This window comes from Eurosta solidaginis, chromosome 2, assembly GCF_040869045.1.
Source record: "Eurosta solidaginis isolate ZX-2024a chromosome 2, ASM4086904v1, whole genome shotgun sequence".
NCBI lineage: Eukaryota > Metazoa > Arthropoda > Insecta > Diptera > Tephritidae > Eurosta > Eurosta solidaginis.
The window spans coordinates 55,508,927-55,534,994 of NC_090320.1; the positions used below are offsets into that span (position 1 = coordinate 55,508,927).

General features: G+C 39.3%; 1 protein-coding gene across 1 annotated transcript in view; it reads right to left on the reverse strand.

Moving 5' to 3' along the window:
- The window catches only part of LOC137239746 (cell adhesion molecule Dscam2-like), a 246,781-nt gene that overhangs the window by 168,535 nt on the left and 52,178 nt on the right, over positions 1–26,068 (reverse strand). The window contains 2 exon segments of the mRNA XM_067765367.1: positions 17,328–17,475; positions 25,630–25,802. Of these exon segments, the coding sequence (XP_067621468.1) occupies positions 17,328–17,475; positions 25,630–25,802 (321 nt within the window).

Sequence of the window (26,068 nt, forward strand, 5' to 3'; positions counted from 1 at the left end):
TTTTGTCGCTTGAGTAAAAATAGCTTTCGAGCCGTCATAGTAGGTTACGATCCAATAGCAGGTTGCATATGACCCATAAAGCAGTAAAGACGCGGGGCTGCGAAATTTCTAAGATCATGTGCAAAGCCTATGATTGTAGATTTACAAAGTTGCCTGTATCTCTAAAGAGAAAGACTTAAAGCTCACGATGGGTATATTAACTGGACACTGTCTTATGGCATAACATGCTTATACCTTGGGCCACGTCAGTAACAGCAGATGTAGGAAGTATGTTCGTGTCCTCCTGTGCTCTCAAAGGTCAAGGCCCCAGCTACTAGGAGCGGCAGAGTTGCCAGATCCCGAGTCAGCTATTAAGCTATGTAGGTCTTAGAAAATATTTAGTATGTGCCAAGAGAAGATAGTTATTTTATAACATAAGTCCTGTTACCTAGTTGGGGTTTTTATTATTCTTATGTTATGTCACACATATCACAATCAGTCTGGGTGAGTTCTTTATTGACCGGGCAGTTCAACCGTGCCTAAAGTTACTTCACTTATCATTCAGCGATTTCTTGTCTTTATAAAGTGTCTGTAAACGCCACTACAACTTGTTATACAAAACTGTAGAGATTTGTAAAACACACAACACCCTTATCCAGTTCCAACTTGACAGCTGTCAGACTAATGTTTTTTAAATATATCTACCCAGCACTGTCGTGGACGCGTCATCTCTAAATCATGCGTTTGACATACGAAAGACAGTTTAAATTAACCAACAGCTAAAATTAGCTTACAGTTTAAAGCCTACGCATTTTTTTCCTTTTAACACTTACATACAATTTACCCAGATACGGATCGGATCACGAACATTAAAATTCCCAATAAAACCTTCATTAAGATTATATGATTATTTTGGGTTGAAGTTTCACAAAAACAACAAAATAAAAATACACTTTTTAATTATTCACACAAAAACTCGGATGAAAGTTGACTATAAACGTTACGCCGAAAAACGGCAAGCTGTATTATATACTCAGATATTTATGTATATGTGTGTGTGAAAGTTTATGGTATTTGGGGCTCTGCGCAAGAATATTGAACGCCGCCAATGCATGCATTTAAAAAGCATGCTTTAAATTTTATACAAAAACAAAAAAGTAAGCACTTCACATATTAAAAAGTTGAATACTTAAAAAGCGCATTAAACATTTAAGCGGTTTGAGGTTCGCCTCTCTTTATGCTATTCGCTTTGAGGCCTACGGCTTGCAATGGGTTAAACAGCTGCGCCTCGTCACCGCTCAAAGAAGTTTAGCAGCAACAAAAGCGTAATGTAAGCAAGCTGGGGAAATTTCCAAGATTATTGGCAAATAAAGGAGCTCAAGTAAGCGGATTGGCGGTGGGTGTAACAACAATAATAAAAATGCGACAAAAGAAAAATTAAAATAAAAGAAAACGAAATGAAAAACAATAACAAACAAGCTAAAGCGGTAAAATCAAGTTGATGTTGGAATGTGGCGTATAAATAAAACGAGCACTTAAGCCATTTAAAATGGGTTAAAATGTTGGGTTCGACTAAAAGCGCCTATATGTATGCTTTATTTTTTTAGAGTAGGCTCGAGCTTTAGTTGGTTGGTTTTTGATTTGTAAGTTTGTATGAGCTGCGTCTTGCCGACTTGGCATTTGTCGCTTAAGCACTGAAGAAGAGGTTTTCTTTTTTTTTTGTTTATTTGCTTTTTACAATTGTGAGCACAAAAATAGCAACGTTGCATAGAATGCAAAATTTTACGAATGGAATGATCAAAATATTGTACGCATAGGGCAGCGTTTCAAACACTATGCTACCTACAGTGCGTCGTCAGAAGCTACCTCAGTGATCGAGACGTTGTAAGTCTCACAAGTTTCGCGTCCAATGGAAGTCACATGTGGAGCAGTACAGGCATCAATTCTTGGTCCTGACCTGTAGAACGCGAAAGAGTTACGATGAAGCTTTCAATATTGAAATTCCTCATGATTCATTTTTAGTTGTATATACATTGATGCAGTCATTATAGGACGAAAAAGAGGAAGCACGAAAAAATCTCAATATAGTCATGATACGCACTAAGTGTGGCTGGAATCCCGCGGACTTTGGTTGGCAGCAGAAGAACGCAGCTTATACTCCTAACAAAAAAGTGTTTACCGCTAGAAGTTGGGTTTGAAATGTTCTCCGGCTAGATAACCTCAAAGAAGGTAGTCAACTATTTAAAAGTTGGTTCATACTCCCGACTAGCATGTTGAGCGCAAATTCAACATGCGACTGAGAAGGCATATAAAGATACATATATCGTTTGCTAAGCAACTTGTTGGCGAACATCGGCGGACTAAAAGAAAGCAAAAAGAGACTGGTGATGAACATCACAATATCCACATTACTGTACGGCTGCGAACTGTGGGCAAACCCACTTCGTAAGAAGAATCGTTGTAAGCTTCTAATAGAATGAACAGCTGTACTGCCAACCGCAGTCTCCGATTATAGTAGGGTGTCAGTACCAGCCGCACAAGTGATTAGCAATACAATCCCCATCAACCTATCAGTACCAGAAGGAAGAAGGTTATGGGAAACACAAAAGTAGATAGATCAAGAGCGCATGAAACTCGGTAGGAAAGAGACCAGGGAAGAAACGTTTAGGTTGTGACAAGAAAGGTGAGAAAACGAACAACAAGCAGATGGACAGCGAAACTAATAATAGTTTTTGAAGCATGGAGCTCTTCACGAGGTTAGATACTACATTACCCAAATGCTCTCCGGCCATAGGTGCTACAAAAAATTTTTGTGCAGGATAAAAATGGCCGAAGATCCTTATTGCGTTTACGGCGATGCAGACGAGGACGACGCTGAATACACATTTCTCAAATTCACGCGATGGAGCCAGAACCGACAGTTGCTCGAGGAAAGAGTCTCCCAATTCACTCAAAATACTAGCAACAAATTATGAAATTCAAAGGAACCACACTCAAAATGGTGGGACCTGGACGCAGGAACAACAGAAGCGAGAAATATGGAAGGGCAGTCTGAGGTTATGTTAAAACGGTCCCGGGTGGCAGATGGTTCCAAATGTGTGTTTTTTAGGCCATGGACAACGTTATGAACTCATTCAATATATGTGAGATCCTCAAGGACCGGCCAGTTGTCGAGAACGCCATACCGGCCAAGCCAATGCAGCCAGAAGGTACTTCTTAGATGGTGCTAAATTCTATTATCTGCGATGGAGTTATATTTCTGGATTGGACAGAAAAAGTATGGTTTTATTGCCTAGAATGAAGAATAATGAGGTAAACCTGCAAAAAGGAACAAAAAAAAAAATCTTAAAATTTTTTACTAAATATTCCGCAGTATTAGGGACACCATATATCCAAAATTACCTCCTTAAAAGTTTATGCAGTGCAACCCAATTTTCAACCTTAGCTACCCGTGGCAAATCCTGTTTATCTAGCAAGCTATGCTTGGCGAACCTTATATCCACACGGAAGTGAGGAAGTTAGAGAAGGTGGTTGGTTGGTCACATCAATTCGCTGACGAAATAGTCGTATTGGTACACACAACAACACGCAGCTATTCAAAAAGTCGAATGAAAGTAGCTGCTTTTTTTATTAACACGAATGTTTAAATATTTTATTTATATGTAAGTTTATTTGTTGTTTTAAAAAGGTCGATGAAAAGATTACTTTTGCCTGTTTGTTGTTGTTACTGTACCACTTCTTTCATTTCAGCCTTAACATAGTTTCATAAGTTGCTAAAATTGTTTGTTTTTTCTGCAATATAGTAGTACATACACATTCAACAAGTAAGGAAGGCTAAGTTCGGGTGTAACCGAACATTACATACTCAGCTGGGAGCTATGGAGACAAAATAAGGGAAAATCTCCATGTAGGAAAATGAACCTAGGGTAACCCTGGAATGTGTTTGTATGACATGTGTATCAAATGAAAGGCATTAAAGAGTATTTTATGAGGGAGTGGGCCATAGTTCTATAGGTGGACACCGTTTCGAGATATCGCCATAAAGGTGGACTAGTGGTAACTCTAGAATTTGTTTGTACGATAAGGGTATCAAATTAAAGGTGTTAATGAGTATTTTAAAAGGGAGTGGTGGTAGTTGTATATGTGAAGGCGTTTTCGAGATATCGACCAAAATGTGGACCAGGGTGACCCAGAACATCATCTGTCGGGTATCACAAATTTATTTATATATGTAATACCAAGAACTGATTCCTGCCAAGATTCCAAGTGCTTTTGATTTCGCCCTGCAAAATTTTTTCATTTTCTTCTACTTAATATGGTAGGTGTCACACCCATTTTACCAAGTTTTTTTCTAAAGTTATATTTTGCGTCAATAGACCAATACAATTACCATGTTTCATCCCTTTTTTCGTATTTGGTAATGAATTATCGCACTTTTTGTGTTTTTCGAAATTTTCGATATCGAAAAAGTGGGCGTGGTTATAATCCGATTTCGTTCATTTTAAATAGCGATCTGGGATGACTGCTCAGGAACCCACGTACCAAATTTCGTCAAGATACCTCAAAATTTACTCAAGTTATCATGTTAACGGGTAGACGGCGGACAAACGGACGGACATGGCTCAACGAAATTTTTTTTCAATACTGATGATTTTGATATACGGAAGTCTATATCTATCTCCATTCCTTTATACCTGTACAACACACCCATAATCCAAACAAAGTTAATATTCTCTGTGAGCTCTGCTCAACTGGGTATAAAAACATCTTTACTACTTTTGATGCCCTTCCGCCAAACGAACTAGTTCTTAATTTCTTCATGACTGGTATAAGTCCTTAACAAATATTGTTAGTTACCTGCTGTTTTCTATATAAGCTACGGTTCCCTTTAAAAAAGCTATACTCAACAGATAGAGAATTATATCTGGGTAAAAATAATTGTTTCTATTTAAAGACCGCTAAATTAGATTGAACTGCCAGGTCTAAAAAGTCTCCACATAGACTGAATGTGTTCACAATTTTCCCAGAATTTGTTTAGCGACCAAACGGAAAACATGCCAATTAGGTAACAGGACTTACTTTATAAAATAACTCCGCCCTTTTAGCAAATACTCTAAGTTTTCTAAAAACTAGCTTATGAGCTGCCTCGAGATCTGGCAACTTTGCCGCCCCTAGTAGCAGGTGTAGCGCCTTGACCTGGCGAGCGCTGGACATGAATAGAGAAGGTGCTCAACCGTTTTTTCCGCAGCTCGCACTACTTACATCTGCTGTAAATGATGATGCCTAACTTATAAGCATGTGACGGTGGAAGGTAGTGTTCAGTTCATATGCACACAGTGAGCTTTAAGTCTTCCCTCTTTGCAGATTTAAGCAACTTTGTGAGTCTAACGTCGTAGGATTTGTGCATTATTTTTGAAATTTAGCAGTCACGTGCTACTGTTCACGTCTTTCCTGCTTGATGGATCATATACAACTCCTGTCTGCGTTTGATTTCCCTCAAACGGATCGGATCGGCGACTTAATCGACTCTGCACCCTCCTTTGCCAACTCATCGGCCTTTCCGTTACCTTCTACCCCTTGATGTATGGACCGGCCTAAGCGAAGTCTCTCCAATATTTAATTGAATTTCAAGATACTGCTTGATGAGGTATATATATATATATATTGATACGACTGAAATTAGAGTACGCATCCACAAGAGATCCTGCTGCTTTATATACGGCTACAATTTCTCCCTGAAAGCCGCTGTAATTATCTGGCAGCCTACAGAATCTACTTGTTTCTTTATCGACCCATTAAACTACAGACCTGACCACATCCGTAAACATGGAACCACATATTTAAATATAAACGAGTTAAAGGGCTGAGAATGTACCAACAGCAGGTATGCATGTCTCAAGAGGCGAATAAAATACCCATATGATTCAAGAGGCTATGTAGCGCAAGTCTTTCAAGAGGCTGCCAGCGCGATTGATAGTTTCTCGAACCCAATTGACAACCTCGCCTACCAGTGACGAATCCTGTTTCTTTAGCAACCGAGGCTTAATATGATTATATTGAATAGTTCCCGAGATGGTGCGGCTTGCAACTTGATGGTGCTTGTTACTGGAACGTACCGGATCCGGCAAAATCCGACCATCAACATCGATAACACTCCCAAAAACTTCGGAGAGGGTCTTCATCGCTGCAACAACAACAATACCTATATAGTATGTTCTGCTATTTCCGTACCTTTGTTCCAATTTTTCGGGTTTATTGGAGCCTCACGATGTATCCCCAAGCTCAGGCACAGGACCATGTTTTTCGTTCGCCCTATATTAGATGGCACTTTGCTAATCATTATATGGACTGCACTCCAGCTGGCCGAGGCCTTAAACCTTATTTCAGTTGTTAAGACTATGTTTTTGGGAGAGGGGTTGTGCACAGTGGATGTTTTAGGGCACCCGTTATGTTAATCATTGATAATTTGCATACCCCCTTCTAGTGTTTTTGTATACGCACTTTTTTTTTTTTGTGTGGCTCTCGATCAAACAAGGAGCCGATACCAAAATATGAGCTTAACAATTGCCGTAAATACTCAACGTGAGAGTTTGGCGATAGGCCCAGCATCGTTTTGCATACATACAGTACCACCGAGGTTTTCTTCGCTCTCTCTTCCACATCGAGTTTCCACGCCAACTTCCTCTCTAGTGTAATTCCTAGATATTTTGTGCTGTATTTTTCTTGTAGGGTTACCGCTCCAAGATTAGAGTTAGTCCAATTAGGGACATACTATTTCCTAGTAAATAATACTAGATCAGTTTTTTCCACATTAGCGGCTAACCCGACTCCAGAAGCCCACGCATGTACATCCCGAAGTGCCTGATCCATCAGAGAGCTGAATGTTGATAGACATTTGCTGCATATCATGACTGAAACGTCATCTGCATATGCTGTGAGTTTGGTTTGTATTATATCAATGCGTTGATGACCAGCATCCACAGCGTTGGAGTAGGGGTTAGTTTGGGATCTTCATCTAATTATACTCAGCTGAGCAGAGCTCACAGAGTATATTACTTTTGTTTGCATAACGGTAATCCGTAACGACATAAACTAATCGAGATAGATATAGAAATATCAAAATGATATGGGCGAAAAAGAAATTCATTTAGCCATATCCGTCCGTCCGTCTGTCCGTAAACACGATAACTTGAGTAACTTTTGAGGTATCTTAATGAAATTTGTTATTTAAGTTTCTGGCGACTTATCTCAGATCGTTATTTAAAATGAAAGAAATCGGACTATAACCACGCCCAATTTTTCGATATCGAAAATCTCGAAAAACGGAAAAAGTGCGATAATTCATTACCAAAGACGGATAAAGCGATGAAACTTGGTAGGTGGGTTGACCTTATGACGCAGAATAGAAAATTAGTAAAATGTTGGACAATGGGTGTGGCACAGCCCACCTTTAAAAGAAGGTAATTTAAAAGTTTTGCAAGCTGTAATTTGGCAGCTGAGTATGTAATGTTCGGTTACGGCCGAACTTAGCCTTCCTAACTTGTTTTATCTAACATCATTGTTGATGTAACAAAGCCCTGTTATGCTTAGTTTGAGCTTTTTCGGACTAGTTTGAGGAAAGTCTGATTTTGACGTCACCAGCTTATTTCTTATTAATTTGTTGTTTCAAAGTATGGCGCATTGTTGTTAGCTCATAGCATCTTCTTATGCGTAGTTGCGATACTTTCTATGTTAAAATATTCATGTAGGTATGCGTAGCTTAAACATCCTCCTAGATATTAATAAATACATGCATACATACTAACACAGGAGTATGCTATATGTACGTATTAATAAAATGTGTGCTTGGTTGCAGCTGTTAGGGCATTAACTATGTATTTCGGGTCAAAGTTTTTGGTAAATTAAAATAAAAATTTTTAACCAAATTTTATGAGCGCACTATGAAAATATTTTTACACATATTCAAAACATATACAGATTTCTTATGTGTAGATATATATACGTATAAATGTGGATGTGTATATATGATTACTTTTAAGTCAATTATTCCTTTGTGCATGTATTTTCATACAAATAAAGAAATGTGAAAATGAAATAAACATAAAATTTTATAGACACCATGAAAGAGTTTACTTTTGGTGTTTATTCGGAAATTTACACTTTTCTGACGCATCTTCATTGAATGAGAAATGAAATTTGCAAAAGAAGCCCATTTGTAAATTGAAGCAGATAATTTGAAAGCCAAGAAAATTTAAAGGCGTCAAGTAAATTTACACACACACATTCATATGCATACATACATACATATACATAAGTCTTTGAAGTTTGCTGAATTGCCTTTTGACTTAAGGAAATATCATGTTTCAATGTAGTTGCGTCTATTTGATCTGTTGGTATGTGAGTGTGTATGTATGTGCATATGGAATTACATATAAAACCGTTCTGGTGAAGAGTAAAGTCAAAGTAATAGTTTTTAATAAGCTTTTATACGCTTTTACTTATTTAAAAACTGTAGTTATAGCGTTTTTTAATGAACTGAAGTTGAAGCATCGTTTAAGTTCTATGCGAAGTATGGGAGGCCTGCCAAGATGGTTTTAATTCTAGTCTTAGACATTTGTGGAAAAGATTACTAAATAAGAAGTGATGTTGCAATGTTCTGTGATGAAGTTATCATACCAAGATATCACTCCCACTCGCCAATACCCAGAACTAGCAGAAGAGGAACGCACTCTCCCTAGGGAAACTCGCTTCACTCTAGCTCAACTTCGATCTGGATACTTTAACAGGTAAAACTCTTACCTATCCAGAATCAACCCCGATATACAAAATGTTTGTCCTGATTGCAATGTATCCCAACATGACACCAACTTTCTCTTCAATTGTAATGTGGAACCATCGTCTCTAACACTCCTCTCATTATGGTCCACCCTATTGAAACAGCAAGTTTCCTTGGACTCTCGTTAGAGTACATTGATGACAAATTGTGATTAGTCGCACCTAAAGGATGGGGCGAAATACTGCTACAACAACAACAACAACTCCCTCTCGCCAGTAGCGTAGATGTAAAAACTGTCCTGCTTACTAATTTCAGTGCGAATCTTGGCTTAGCCAACATGGCTTCCGAAAATGCACAGCGCTACCACCGCGCTAAACGCCATAAACATTCAGATAAATTATGGACTAAACCAGCAAAAACCCCTTCAAAGAAGGGTGCTAGTGGCATCTGACCTGTGCAAAGCTTTTAAAAGTTCACCCCTGCCCTCTTGTTTAAAATTATGGATCGAAAATTATCCGAATAGTCGGAAAGAGTCGGTATACTTTAGGAATGAAACCTCAAAATATAAGAGAATTAAACAAGGGGTGCCACTGAGTGGTGTCCTATCCCCTCTTCTATTTAATTTCTACACAGCAAATCAGTCCTCCACACCAGAAAGAGTTACTATTTTTTAGGCCGACGACTGCATGCTAATGCAAAGGAACCTGGTTCTTCAATGGACGAATTCGCTACTAGAACAAATGGTAATCCCCCAGTCTTTCTGGTTGTTGTTGCTGTAGCAGTGCTTTAAAGGTATTTCTGGTCTCTTCTCAACATCAACTTGGTACTATCACCGGTCAAATCCACGGCCAGCTTGTTTATTTATTTATTTATTTATATATTTAAATTAAGTCTACAGCACAGGATACCTTACAGACTAGAATAATGTAAAATAATCTCGCGCAAATGAGAAGAAGTATGTATTGTAATTGATTGTAATATATTATAGAATTTAGAATTCTTACAAAATCCGATTTTGATAGAGCAAAGTCAAGCTTAGTTGATGAAGAGAACAGAGCATTTAATTCTCTTAGTGCACGAGCAATAGGCACATTACTAGCATATGTTGTTCTAAAGTTTTCCAAATAAAAAGGGTAGAACTTACGAAGATTTCTCTGAGGAATATTAAAACTAATCCGCTCAAGTAACATTGGGCAATCAATAATGCCAATAAAAACATTGAAAAGAAAGGAAAGCGAGAGAACGTTCCTCCGTCTTTCCAGCGAATCTAAATTAATTAGCAAACGCCGAGAATCGTAGGCGGGACAGGCTCATCAAACCTTAAGGCACGTAGAGCGTGTTTTAGAAAGACCTTTTGAACTCGTCCAATTCTACTTATCGAGAGTTGATCATATGGTCTCCAAATGAAAACAGCATACTCTAAGTGTGATCGAACAAGAGAGGTAAATAGTTGCTTAAACGTATAGGGATCAGAAAACTCCGTGGAGTTGCGACGAATGAAGCCGAGAACGGAATAAGATTTTGAGAGTATTAAGTTTATGTGGCCACTGAAAGTAAGCTTAACATCAAATACCACTCCCAAATCCTTAAACTCTGTTACATTTTGCAGCACATCATTAGCAATCCGATACGATGTATCGAGGATGCTTAGTCGCCTGCAATATGTCAAATGAAAACATTTCTTAAAGTTAAGGGAGAGGCGTGACTTCTCACACCATCTATGAAGATTATCCAAATCGGTCTGCAGATGGAAGGCATCTGATGTGTCACGAACATTCGAAAAAATTTTTAAATAATCAGCATAGAGCAAAAATTTTGAGTGCGAAAAGCATTCACTAATGTCATTAATAAATATTATAAAAAGGAGCGGACCTAGAATGCTTCCTTGAGGAACACCTGAAGTGGCAACAACAGGGTTCGAGAGTGCACCATCAATGGTAACTACGCAACTTCTACCGGTTAGGTATGATTTGAGACATAATAAAAAAGATGAATGGAATCCAAGGCATACCACTTTATGTAATACAATCATATGAGAGACTTTATCAAGCGCCTTTGAAAAATCTGTTTAAATGCAATCAACCTGGAGTCCTGCCGAAAACGAAGAAATACAGAATTCGGGAAAGACCGCTAAATTAGAGGTCGTTGAACGACCCTGCACAAATCCATGTTGATTGGGATTTATTATAGCGTTGACAGTAAAATATATTTTTTCTTTAACAATCTATTCAAGCAACTTCGAGATGCTTGAGAGCTTGGATAATGGCCGATAGTTCCGAACGCAGCTTTTTCTCCCACTTTTGAAAAGAGGTGTCATTATAGCTACTTTCCAATCGTTCAGAAATGCCCCTGAAGAAAGGGATTTATTAAATATAATCTCCAATGGAGTAACTAATGCTGGACAGTTTTACGAAGTGAAAGGCACAGATGACGCAAAAATTGGACGCTCAAGTTGATGGCGTTACGTTACCGGCTGTCATTCACCTAAAGATCTTAGAGCTAACGTACGATAACACTCTTAAAGTACAAAGCTGCAACAAAATCTTCAAGTCGCTTGCCGCCTGCACTTGGGCAAAAGATAAAGAAACGCTGCTAGCAACAACCGGCCGCTGATGAGCTAAGCGTCGCCAATCTGGTCGCCTTAACTTTAAACCACACACTTGAGAAGGCTGTAGGGGTGCTAAAATGCTGCGTTCAGAGCTTCCAAGGAGTGAACCCCTTTATCAGTATACACTATATAACCCTAGCTGTAGAAGAAAGCTGACTAACAAGGGAGACACGTGTCAATCTGGCACAACTTCGTTCTGCATACTCTAACAGATTATATCCTAAAATTAACGCTGGTTATGCTGATAGCCTGTAGCAAGACGAAAGCAAGTAATTGCGAGTGACATGCTTCTGTTTAGAGTTCAAACGAATATTCGATTCGGGTCCGGTTACCGAACAATTCGGCCTTATAGTTCATATTCGGATTGTATGCAGATTAAAGATTGAACCGTTTACAGCTTTCACTTTTTACTATGTAACTTTTAGTCGATGGATCGCAGGAATCGTGCTGATATGTTAAGCGCTGCTCGCTTTGCAATTACTCTCTAAGTTTAGCCTTTTTATTGCTATTGCATTATTCACCATTTTGGTACATACTAATTCTTTATTTTGTGCTTTTTGATCCTAATTGTGTGGAATAATTATAGGCACGCTCTAAGAGCTTAGTAAAATTGGGTTTATGGCATTGCTTTTATAAGCTGTACTTCCGCTGTTCACTATTATATCGATATTATTATCTGTATTTAATTAACTAGGCTTACGCTCTTAGAGCGCGCCTATAATTATTCCACACAACTAGGAGTAAAAAGCATATAGAACTAGCATGTATCTAAACGGTGAATAAAGGAATAGCAACAAAAAGGCAACACTAAGAGACCAATTGCAAAGCGAGTAGCGGGGCATTCGTATGGCGAAGTGGATCCATACACTAATATAAAGTATTAATGTTGGAGATTTCGGGTTCAATACTCAGCTCCCGTGAAGCTAACTGATGAAGAAGTAAAATTCAGAACCATAGCCGTTTGTAAAATTTATAATTTTTCTCTAATATCAATAATTAAATAGAAATAGTGGAAACGGCGCTAAGAATTTAAGTTCTTAGGCTTAACAGGATTTGAAAAGGCTGCAGAAAAATGAAAAGCCAGGAAGAATATATACATGTGTATCTGCCGTCTCGTGTGCTTGCAACACTTGCTCCTCCAACCTTAATTTTCGACGAGACAAATCAATATTTAATCATCTTAAGGAGATGACATGCACAATCTGTTTTTTTTTTTTTTTTTTTTTTTTTTGTATTTCACATTATTGGATAAGTCGATTTTTTTTTACACATTTCATACAAAACAATACATATCAGCTTGTATTTCCTAAATCGTACAACTGTGACCCCCTCCCAATATATTAGTTAGTTATTTATTTATTACGGCTTAAAGCCTAATTCAAGATACAAAATAGTACTATTCTATATTATAGGTAGAGTTTTACAAAATTCATATAATTTTGCCTTAAAAAGTAAGATTTCATGGCAGTTTTTAATTTCCAATGGGAGCTCGTTGTAACTCTTTAGCCCTTTGTAAAAAATGTTTTGCTTATCTATTTCTGTTCGAAAAAATGGCAATTTAAAATTATTTCTATTTCTAGTATTTATATTGTGTGTTTGCTCCACTAGAACTACGTTACTACTTAAATATTCAGGTACATTTCCATGTTTTATATTAAATATCAATTTGATGGTATGAAAATAAATTTTTTGTTTGACACTCAACCAGTTCAACTTTTTTAACATAACACATAAGTGTAAACCTCATACATCTATTTTGAACCTTTTGTAGCTTATCAATTTCTTTGTCCGCTATTATGAATAATATCGATGGGCAATACACAAAGTGTGGTTCAATAATAGATTTTGTAACGTAGCGTTACAATAAACCACTTGTACTTATGCTTGTATAGCATAGTCAACAACCACTAATAGCAAACCAATGAAAAGCACAATAATGGTGCGTTGACTTCTCAACCAGTTTCTATAGCATAGCCAAAAACCACTTGTATAGCATAGTCAACAACCACTGATAGCAAACGAATGAAAAAGCACAATAATGGTGCGTTGACTTCTCAACCAGTTTGCGGTACCACCCATATAAACATTGAATTTGCATTTTTGCAATTCAGTCCTCGCAGGTGAGCCAGCGGGAGTGGTTGTCTTTTTAAAGACAAAATTGCCACTCCGGCTAGCTAGCCGAGTGGAAGGGGGCGCTGTCATGGCGCGGGTCACCCTCCACCAGAGTTGGACGACGCGAGTGGTGTCTTCGGACTATCCTTCCCTCCGTCGCCCACCCTGGTGTTGAGCGGCCCGCTGCCTTAATGACCAAATAACCCCCCTCCCCCGCGGCTCGGACTGAGCGGAAGGGGCGCTGTCATGGCGCGAGTCACCCTTCACCTGGGCTGGACGACGCAAGTGGTGTCTTCGGACTATCCTTCCCTCCGTCGCCCACCCTGGTGTTGAGCGGCCCGCTGCCTTAATGACCAAATAACCCCCTCCCCCCTCAGCTCTGATTTTAGTAGGCTGGCCGGAGCGGAGGAACCACTCCCTCTAGTTAGCTGGGGAGAAGAGGGTGCGGCCGTGGCGCGAGTCACCCCCTGCTGCACCAGGATGACGCGAGTGGTGTCTTCGGACTACCCTTCCCTCCGTCGTCCTGGTCTGGTAAGGAATGACTCGCCGCCCGAACGACCGCACGACCCCCTCTCCGCAGCTCTGGTTTCGGCCGTGAGCCGATGCGTGCGCACAAGGGGCTACCGCTGTGCCGTTAAGGTGCACTTCCCCTCCGCCACGGGTCGACCCACGGCGCCTCGGCTGGTACAACCCCACCCCCCTTACGCACCTTCTACTAGTGTGCAAGTAGGGAGGCGGGGGTGTCCAGCGGTGAAACCAGCACTAACCCGAGTCCTCGCAGTTTCTCCCGCAGGTGACTGACCCCGCCGATTACCGAGCCTGCCGAAGACGTTCGATCAGCCCGATCCTGCCGAAGCCGACCGACCAATACAAGTCCGCTGGTACGCCCATCCTATCCCGCCCGGAACACGCAGCCGCTGTCCAGGAAAACCCCGTCGCCAGCCCATCTCCCCTCTCACCACGGCCCTGGTACGCGCCCCGTAGCCCACCGCCGCTGCCGCCGCATCGTCGCCTCTCTGGTGCCGCCGCTACTACGACGTCCGTTTGCCGTCCGCCATCCTACCGCCGTTAAGCCGCTGCATCCGTCACGCCGCTGCTACGACGTCCGTTGGCCGTCCGCCATCCTACCGCCGTTAAGCCGCTGCTACGACGACCGTTGGCCGTTCGCCACCCTACCGCCGTTAAGCCGCTGCATCCGTCACGCCGCTGCTACGACGCCCGTTGGCCGTCCGCCGTCCTACCGCCGTTAAGCCGCTGCATCCGTCACGCCGCTGCTACGACGACCGTTGGCCGTTCGCCACCCTACCGCCGTTAAGCCGCTGCATCCGTCCCGCCACTGCGACGACGACCGTTGACCGCTTGCCATCCTACCGCAGTTAAGCCGTTGCTTCTATCCCGCCGCTGCTTCCGTACCGCCGTACCAGTCCGTCCGTTACCCGACCGTTCAGCCGCCCTACCGAACCTCCGTTAGTCGACGCTCCGCCCCCCCTCGCCATCTTGCGACGGAAAGCTGCTGTCCACCTAATATCTCCAGCCGTGTGTGCGTGTGTTCGTAACACATAAATATTGTGTATTTATTCAGTAGGGGTTTGTGGGACCTTTACTCGACTCTGGATTGACTGAGCGTTACCCCAGCCTTGGACAAAACCCACCTCATAATTTATAAATAATTATTTTATATTTTTCTTGTATATACTTGGTAGATCTCTGCACAACACCAATCTTTTTAGCGACTTTCGCAACTGTGTAGTTTACATGTTCTTCAAATTTAAGTTTGTTATCAATTATAATCCCTAAATATTTTATGCTATTAACTTTTTGTATGCTTTCATTATTTATTTTTAGCCCACTTAAGTCCTCATCATTAATATTTTTCCTCGTTATGACCATATATTTCGTTTTGTTTATATTAAGCTTTAGCCTATTCGCACATAGCCATGTGTATAAGTTGTTGAGATCATTTTGCATTTTTAATACCGCAGTAGTAATATTATTATCACTGATCATAAGTAATGCATCATCCGAAAATAGTTTGATATCACAGTCTTGTATCGCATTAACTATATCATTTATATATATTAGGAACAATATTGGTGCCAGGACCGAGCCTTGTGGTAAGCCTATGGGCACTTCCAATACATCAGATATCGCTGTTTTTATAACTGTTCGCTGTTTCCTATGTTTTAAATAACTGCGGAACCAAGCAAGCTCTATGTCTTTAATACCAATTTGTTGAAGTTTCTTGATAAGGATTTCCCTATCTACCGTTTCGAAGGTTCTTTTAAGGTCAAGAAAGACAGCAACCACCACCTTCTTATTATTTAGATCATCTTTCCATTCCGATATCACAAAGTTAAGAGCTGTTTCACACGAATGTTTTTTCCTAAAACCCGACTGTTGATTGACAAGTATTTTGTTTAAGTATAGATATTTTACCAATTGATTCTTAACATACACTTCAAGGATTTTAGCGTCACTTGGCATGGTGTTTATGGGTCTAAGCTCTTCTGGCTGTATTGTCTTTTTAATTTTTTCAACTGGAATCACCGTTGACATTTTCCACTTTTCTGGTACAATACCATCTTCCAAACTGCTATTAATTATTTGGGCATAGAAAAACCCTGTATACACTATAGAGTCCTTCATTACGCCATCCGACAGAATGTTCCTGCCGCCTATTTTGTATTCAAACTCTTGCAGGATTTTTATAACTTCATCAGTCGTTATTTTAGGAAACTTAAATTCAGAATCGGCTTGACTACCATTGAATGCTATATCGAAATATTCTATATTGTTATTTATTTCTATCACACTATTTATAAAAAATTTGTTAAGGCCATTTACCAAGGCAAGTTCATCTTCTACCAATATACCATCGATTACTGCTTTGTTAATACCATCGTTATCCCGCGACAAGCAGACCGTCGATTTAAGGTACTTCCACATATCTTTGGCGTTGTTTTCATTCATTATAACTTTATTTTCCATGTATTTGATTTTCTTTATTTTAACTAGGTTTTTATACATTTTATTGGTATTTTTGTATTCTTCCCACAGTCCTGTCTGTATAGCACATGTATACAAATAAAATTTATGTTTATTTATTTGTGCAAGTTCTCTGTCGTACCACTTATTCATTAGTTTTATATGTACTTCTTTTTCATAGGTTAAATTTTCCATCGCTTGCGTTAAAATGTGGTTCACTAGTTCAACTTTATCATCTATTAATAAATTTTCATAGAAAGTAAAATTAAAGGTCCTAAGTAGGTTTAGTAAACTGTCATTACTATATTTATCCCAAGCAATTATTTTCTTAATCACTCTCATCTTATATGATTTAGATATTTGAATATTGAACATTATTGTTTCATGATCCGAAATTCTGTATGCTTGCAAAGATTTACACTTTATTTCTTCAGAATTTGAATATATGAGATCAATTTTAGATTCAGCTGTATCCGTTATTCGTGTATTAAAATCCACTTTTTGAACCATACCCATCACGGAAAATATTTCATTCAGTTTTTTACTGTATGTTGATATGTGATTCATGTTGATATTAAAATCACCAACTAGTATATTGTGGTTACTTTTTTCATATTTATCAATTAATATTTCATTTAAATAGTCTAGGAAGGCTGCATCACTTGTGCTGGGCGAGTGGTAGAGCACCCCTATTTGCCAGTTTTTTCCAAGTTTTTTTAATTTTATTATAATGCACCACAAATTCATGTTTACACTACCATTTTATATTATTTTAAAATTTATTTCTCTATGTACATATATTAGTACTCCGCCAGTATGCCAACTGTGAGAATCACATCTTATCATGTTAATAATCAAAGTACTTACCTGCTTTAACCACAACATCTCGTGAAACAATTGTGCCCACAGAATTGCTAGCCACACAATGATACACCGACCAATGAACATCTTGCCTGAACTCCTCCGCTTCGAATGGCGGGAAATAAAGCGAGCCATTTGCAAGAATGTGACGAACCTGTAAAAAAAGAAAAACAATCAAAAAGGGGAGATGAAAATTGTATGTGAGTAATAAAATTGAATGTAACGGAAATAATGTAAGCGAAGTAAAAAGATATTACAAATTATTGCCACGGTCGACTTTAGAAAGCTGGGATACTTATATCTACTACTAAAGGGTGGTGCAAAAGTCAATTTTGTAAAAGAAAACTAAAGACATTTGGGTTTTGGCGAATAAATGATTGCTCAGGGGAATTTCCCTCACCAGCATGGGCATCTTTTCGCTGGTGTGAGGGCTTATCCAACTCCATAGCGCCCGACTATGAAGAGGAGCGGTTTGGGACTGGCATCTATGCCGTTGCGCCTCATAAGAGCTCTGCGGGATGTCGGTGACCAAAAACTACCAACCCACTAATACAGGGTGTTATGCGGACCATGCCTAATGGACCGTTTGCAGCCGGGGGCTATGTGCGGCTGTATTCGAATGGAGCTTTCCCGATACCGGCCCATCTCGGGAAGTATTAATGTCCTTACCACAGTAAGGGGCGTTTCTGTGGCGGACGGTTCGTTTCCCGTTTATAATACTGGAGCACTGAGCCCGCCTTGTCCAGCAGGTAATAGTATGACAAAGACGAAAGATTCAATTTATCAGTGGAATTGCCCCGCAGTGAATGGTGGCCAGCATTGAGCAAGGCATCAAACCTAAATTTGCTGGGAAAAATGCGCAGGTCTAATATGTTAAGCACAAATGGTGCACTAAGAGCAATGCCAAACTAAGCTCTTCAGATCATTCATATATCCTACTCTTGAAACTAGAAGGTTACTAAGTGGCGGCAGGGTCAGCCCTCCATTTCAGAGATTCGTGTACTACCACAACCACAAGATACTCTAGCATACAAAATAGTCATAGTTTTCTTCCTCGGAGAACAGATGGCGGGGCGACCACACCAGTTGTTTTTTCATGGGAAATGTCCTCAGCAGATATGTTTGGTTGGAGTCGTACCGGTGCTTTGCTATTGATGGCAGCATTTCCATATACACCGACGGTTCTTAGTTAAACTTTAGGTTTGCATAGACCCAAAGAACTGAGACCTCCAACTCTATTTCAGAATACCTGATGGTTTTAGTGTTTTCAAAGCAGAATTAGGTAGGTAGTAGGAAACAGTGTCACTCTACACAGGGACATTTAGGGAAGCTGTTTTGCACAAGAAACTTGCTAAGCTGGGTAAGCATAAGGAGAAAATGCTTAGGTATACATTTTGCTACATGAAAGCTTATGCTAAAAGAGTACATCTACAGTCAAGGCAAAAATAGATTGCCACAAATCCCAGAGCGTCGGCTGCTAAGCAAACCTAACCACACTTATAGGAAAAACAAATGGCCACTGCCTTATTGGTAGCCATGCAGAAAAGCTAGGTGTACTCTATTGTCGATGCTGTAGGGGTTGTATGGATGAACAAGGAGAAGAAACTATGGATCACCTCATCTGCAACCTACCAGCGTTCACTGGCGTCAGACAGCGATATATGGGAGCTCCCTTTCTGGATGATATAAGTCATGTCATCAAGGACTTTATAGCCTTTTTCAGGTCCTCAAAATGGTGGGAAGGATATAGCTATATGGTGTCTTTTTCTGGTATTGGCCTACTTATGCCTTCGCGGCATCCATTTCAACCTAACCTAATTTATTGCTCGCATATAATCATGCAAAAAGTTCTGAGTACGGTTTAACTTTGAACTTTAGTTAGTACAGGTATAAAGTGCCGGTAGAGTAGAGACATAATGGGTAATGGGACAGTTCTCTTCATGTTGTATCGAAACGAGCTGGGTCAAAATTACATCTTGGAATAGAAGACAGTATCATCCTTACTTGTCTGCTTTTTGAACACCGTCATTAACTAAACTTTACTGCCAATGCCAAGACTTTTTTTCTAGTGAAAATCTTTGACGTTCCTGTGATTGTCAGAACCTCCTTTCATTGCTGAGTTGCAGCTTCGAGCTATTCGTCAAGAGCTAAGCCAACGCGTTTTTTGTTCTTAGGAAAATTTCAGGGGCCGGTTGCGAATTACCATCGTTCACTCAAGCATTAGGCCACACACACTTTGGTGGTCCCTTTCTAGTTATGTATCTATTGAAATATACGGACGAATAACAGTTACATATAAGAGCATGTACATATGTATATAAATATATTGAATGTACGAAAACTCTAATATATTTATTATTAAATAAAAAAAATTATAAATCAATGCCATTTCATTTATTAAATTTCAAATGATAAGTTGTTGCAGATGCACTTAAGAGATTCAGTGAAGATTTGGATGGGAAGCAACAAAAAGACCAGCTAAGTATTGGCTTCAAATACATTGGAAATATTGATGTGGAAACTCATAACAGTTATCAATGATGAACTCTTCAAAAGAAAGGCCAAAGGGGTAGGAAACAATAAAATGTTACGTTCGTAAAAAAAGACGCACAAGTACTGAAATGCTACTTAGTGATACCAATAACCGGAAAAACTTAAGAACTTATAATATCACATCTTTTAAGAAAAGAAAGTCATTTACAGACAAACTGCAAACGATGGTTGGAGGAAAGATACTAGAAGGAGAGTGAGAGTAAAAGTAAGAATAAAGTTAATGGTTTGAGACCAATAGTAAAAAGGCATTCACAGGAAGAGTAAGAACAACGTAAGTTTAAGATTAACACTAAAAGTGAGAGTTATGCTACGTTTCCACCAAACCCAAACTCCGTGTTTACCAACTCTTTTATGCAAAATATCTCTTGGCAGAAATGCAACTTTTGATTTTTGCTTTCGCATTATTGATACCGAAGTCAAAACGCGTTTTTCGATAGCTTTCGCGATATTTTTAGACATGTTTTAACAGTCTTACGAAACTGGCAAACACGGAGTTTGGGTTTGGTGGAAACGTAGTATTAGACTTGCACAAGAGAAAGGCCGAGAGGAGCATGAGGAAATGCGGGACGATTTACGGAAAAATGAAAAGGATAGGAAAATTGAAAGAGCTGATTAAGGTAAGCTAGAAAATGCAGAATGAAGAGAAAAAAGAGAAGAAGCAGAGGAGAGGCAGGTGGATAGATAGAGAAAATCAGAACAATAATTGTAATAAATCTTAGGCTCTGAGTTTTTGAAGCATTGTCGCTACATATTTTTACACAAGCCACCTCTAGCTGCTCAATAAGCCTACCCCCAGTACTTGGTTTACATCGATAAAAGTTGGGTCTAGGCACCGTATATCGTCAGTTTTGAGTTTTCGTATTACAAACCTCCCGGATACTTATTCGCAACTTCATGATATTTTTCCAGATCGTGAATAATATCGTTAACGTCAACAGTTTGTTTCCATACTCGTTAGTTGTGGGCAATGTGATACTTTGAAATCCATCCAGGTGTTAAATTTTTGCGGGTGAGTATTATCAGATGCGACACCATTTTGTAATATTAACTTCACCTATCTGGTTTATTGCATCATGCTCGTGCTTTAGTGAAGTTTTGGTCAGCGGCTGAACATATTTCTGTCTCATTATTTATTCACCACGAGTTAGGTGCATATTCCTGTTTCATAACTTATTCTCGAAAAGTGCTCAAAAGACTTCCCAGCCTGCTTGAAAGTTAACTGTCGGGTTGTCATTAAATAGTCTGTAATGTGCGGATGGGCTCAATATTAAAATGAAGCCTTTTGGAACACAAAAATAGCGAGTATCCAAACTAACAAATTTTTTTTATCCCGACTTCCTTTAGAAACGTACTCTACGAAACCCGTTCTTCGAATACTAACAATCACTCATCACTAATCCATTCAAATATAGCAATTGCGAGCTCGAACTATTTGCTACAACAAAGAGCCGGACGAAACAACGACATACTAGCGGAAACTTTGATTCATTGTTGTTGCTACTTCAATATTCTACATTTGGATCAATGACTTTTCTCTGCGTTCGATATTGCATTGAATTTGTACTTATAGCTGGTCTATGAGATATTGTATAAAATACGAAAAGTTGTTACATTGTCTGAATGTCCGTTAATCTTTTTGACCAGCAACAAACCATTAATTTGTCTGTGTGTTTTTTTTTTTTTTTGTTGCTCAAGATGGGTCGTCTATCTTTTCACCTCTCTTGTAACAAGGTTGCACATATATATTTTTGCTACACAAAACCCTCCACATCCGCCTACCACCATATGTTTGTATGGTCGTCGATTGCCTCCATCATCCTCCTCCTAGGCGTCGTCGTCATCGTCCTCGCAGTATCGGAATAATTCTGTCGAGCCACCAATGGCGGAAGTCTGGTTCAAGTGGTTATTGATTGAATTTGTTTGAAACTCACTCGCTTCTCTTCCTTCAGGTCAGCGCCGTTTAATGATTATTTTGCTTTTGTTTTTGTTGTAATTTTGTTGCTTTTGTATTTGTATCTGATTTTGCTATGACTATGTGGCAGTTGATTGTTTCGCTTTTTTTACCTGAATTATGCAATGCGGCATTGGTTGCGGCTAATGTTTTCTAGTTGAGTTTAAAAGTCTATCGGAAGGCCTCCTACAAATATTTTGCTCTTTACCTAATGGCTACAATATGTATGTAGGTAAGTTTTTATGTATTAGGTTAATATAAAGGCTGGTTGCTTCAAATACTACTCAGGCATTTAAAAGTATACTTAAACTTTAAAGTATGCAACCTTAAATCATTTATTTATGGCAAGAAAGTTTGCCGTTCTGGCATTCTTACTAAGTGAATAAATTTAATTAATTAAGAGAATAATTAAGTTTATTTGTGGGACAAAGCACCTACTAGAACGTATCGAGGAAACAAAAGTTTGGTGTGCTCTCGCTTATAAAATTCGTTTAACAGGGCGGTTTGTTTGAAAACATGGTCATCGGATTCTAAACACGCACCTAGCCTACCTGACATTAAAGCGGTCTAATACAGAGGTAGTCGCTGATTACCATAAATTTTACTTGAACCCCAGAAATAGGAGCTCGCTTTTAAGTAACTTGTGTGGGGAATCTTCCTTGGCATTGTTTATTTGCAAACAATGAACTTGGACTAAGGCTGATCATCATAAATTGGCGTTCAACCGCCTAAACGATTTCGGCCGTTTTGTAAAAATCACGCCAGCCATTCTTGTTTGTTGCGATAACTGATCCCAATTGGAAGCAACAAGGGAGATCAAGTTTTACTCCACCTATGTCTCAATTTTCAGTGGAAGGCTCTCTTTCATCTGCTTTCAAAAATGCATGCCAATTGATATGCTTTCTTAGCCGGAGTGCTTTTGTCTATTCGCATAACATGACATAGCCAGCGAATCCTTTTTCGGCTTTTTTTATTTGTTGCACTATAGTCATATCTTCATCAACTATATATAGCTCATCAGTATATCTTCGTCGAAACTTACCATCGGCATCACGGACAGCACCATAAATCTTTGGGAGACTTTTTCTCTCAAATACTCTATGGTCCATTTCATCTTCTCTCGACATCTATCTATGATTCCAAGAAATAGTTCAGGACAGGCATGATGAGCGACTTGCAGAGCAAAATGTTTGTCTTCAAGATCGACGAAGTCCTTCATTGCCTCGAAATTTTATCCGTAAACAGTGGCGTGGCTGCCATGAAGGATGGAACTAAAGGCGAGTCTCTTAAGGCCAATGGTATCGAATATCACCAGCAAACGTTAGCAATTGCTCGCTCTTATAATAAATTGTCGGCTTAGTTCCCCTTATGTTAGCTTCTCCGGCATTAGGTTAAAAAAATCGCAGGAATGAGAGTCGTCTTGTCTAAGCCTGGTTTCGAATGACTTGAAGCAGTACTTCCCAATCCTTACGGATCTGAGATAGCCTTAATAAATTTGCAAGGAACTTAAATTCAGATATAACAGCATTCAAGCAACTGCTTTGCGCCACGTCAAAGGCTTCTTTGAAGTCGACAAAAAAATGGCGAATTTAAACTCTCTTACCGTGTTAACCAGTTCTGAGATTGTACTGATAAGATTCAATTATTTTGTTGACTTTGGTCTGCAGCCTACCACACAGTACGTTAGATAGAATATTTTACTCGATATTTAGTAGGCTAATTCCACAGTAATTAGTACGATTTGCAAACTCGCCTTTCATTTGGATTGGGTAGGGCACACTTATGTAAATTCCAATGTGAAGGCATTTGCACGTCCGACCATGTTTTGTGTAGGAGTCCATGCATGCACTTTACCAACTCTTCGCCTCCGTCTTTGAACAGCACTTCAAGTATTCCGACCATGCACGGCGCAATGATAAGAACGAATTAATTTAATTCATCAAGCTCATTCTAAAATAAAGTAGCATTATTTTGAGCCTGGGGGACTCTACTAATACAAAAAATGCACCCGGAAGTGGTGTTATCTTCCACTTCTCAGAAATCTCACATTTTGCTGGTGAGACTGCAATTCAATGGGGTCGAAGTTATTTTTAACGCCGATGACGTGGCCGGTAAAGTACAATCATCAACAAACTTTAAGCGAACCACTGAGAAATGTCTTGCAAGTTGTGACCCCCTGCAAAATGACCTAAACCTTGTAGATTCTTGACCAAAAGCCTATAGTATCAATGTTCATCCCTTCCAACAGAGGCATGTCTAAAAACAACAGGCCCGAAGGCTCGATAGGAAAAATATTTTTCCTTGGCAGTCGGCCTGAAACTGAAAGGTGGTAGTACCGGGGCGAATAGGTTTAGTGTCTAGCAAGGGAACTCTTAAATTCGAAACACTCCCCAAAGCCTTCGGGAATATTTTTGCGGTCACAACGATAGCAAAAGATATGAACTGTATGATACCAAGCTCCTCCTGTTAAGCCAAACCCATCCATCGAAGGGAAATATTTCTGAAAAATTAGGCATATCCACGTCCTGCGCTAGATGTGTTTCACTTGTGAGACCTCTCGTCTTACAGTCCTGGACAAAGGCTTGTACCTTCTTTGTTCATGCAACATCAAAAGCCGAACCGCGCCATGCCAACAAATACGCCAGTCGACTTATGAGGTTCATGCACATCTTTCTACATTGGCTTACAAGATTTAATATTTTCGTTACTAAGCCGAGATTGCAGGGAGAAGTTTGTTCCTAACATAAATTGGGTCACACATTACCTGTGCTAATAAAAATTTTCTTCCATAAGCCCAAAATATGAACTGTTCCAAAATGATGGAATAAACCTACCATACCTAACCATAAAACCTACCTCAGAACTTATTTCGAAAACCAGTTAGTCCCAGAATATTTCCGAAATCGTCTTTCTGAGAACTATGTCGAAGAACCAATAATATTTTCTGAGAATGCTGGGTCTTAAATATTGCCTTAATGTCTTTTAAAAAGGGCCTCTCATAGTAACTGAAATCTTACCTATCTATACATATATATTCAATTACTCTTCTTTTAAACTGAACAAGGTAACTGGATAGGCACTAACAAGGCCACTTATGCTGTTTCGCTAAAGATTCGACGAAGACATATATCAGCACCGGAACAGAGTGATCCAGATAGCTCAAAATATGCTTTCCGATTGTATAATGGGAATAAAAAAGTTGATATATTATACCGAATAGTCAAGGAATCGCTAATTCGAACAATTGGCATCAGAAGTTCGAATAACTCTTATGAAGGTAACTGTGCCTTACTTAAGCGATTGTGCTGTATACGCTTCATGTTTTGCTTTTACATCGTCTATCGCCATCAAGAAAGGGCCGTTAGAATTCCAACAACCAGAACAACTTCCTTGCTTTGAAGTACCAATAAAAAGCTGTCATATGTGCGGTTTATAAAATACATTCGCTGCCATGCACTTAAGCACCTGAAAAAGATTACTCGTTACCGTAAATTCCCGCGCACCACTTGACATTCTTCGTCAGATGACTAGAAGGCGACCAACCAATGCAATTTGAAAGTTATTCGAACATGAAACCTGCGCATTCAGTATTTTCAGTTTTGGGTAAATCTCGTTATTGCTTACAGCAAAAAAAATTAAACTTTTATAGCCGAAGGACAATATAAACAACGAATAAAAAAAAAAAAACAGTAAATACCACTAAAAGGGTTAAACTATTTCCTCTTGGCTGGCAAGTCGGTCGTTAGTTAGGTTGATACTTTTCGATGTAGATAAGTTTGTCTAAGCATTTCATAGAAATTTTACCTTTGATATTGAGGTGATGGGATTATTATCCTTATCCAGCCATTCGACGTTCGGCGGTGGATTGCCATGCGCTATACAATCGGCTATGCTGCCGGCATTGTTGGTAAATTCAATACGCGATGGCGGCTCATGCGAGAAATTAGGCCCTTGCGTGTCAAAGTAGTTGGAAGCATCTGCAAATGAAAAAATAAAAAAAATGTGAGAAATTGAGACAAATATAAGAAAAAATAGGAAACAGTAAAAATTAGATAAATATGATACGGGGCAAGAGTAAAATCATAAAATGTTTGAATTGCTTAAGGCTAAAAGCGACATTAATAGAAGTTGTTATTTATACAAAGTATATGTGTGCAGTGCACGCGTTGGTGTATGTGTGTGCGTGTGTGCCTGTGTAAACATTTGCAAGATGGCAAATTACAGATAACATTCACAGCATTCA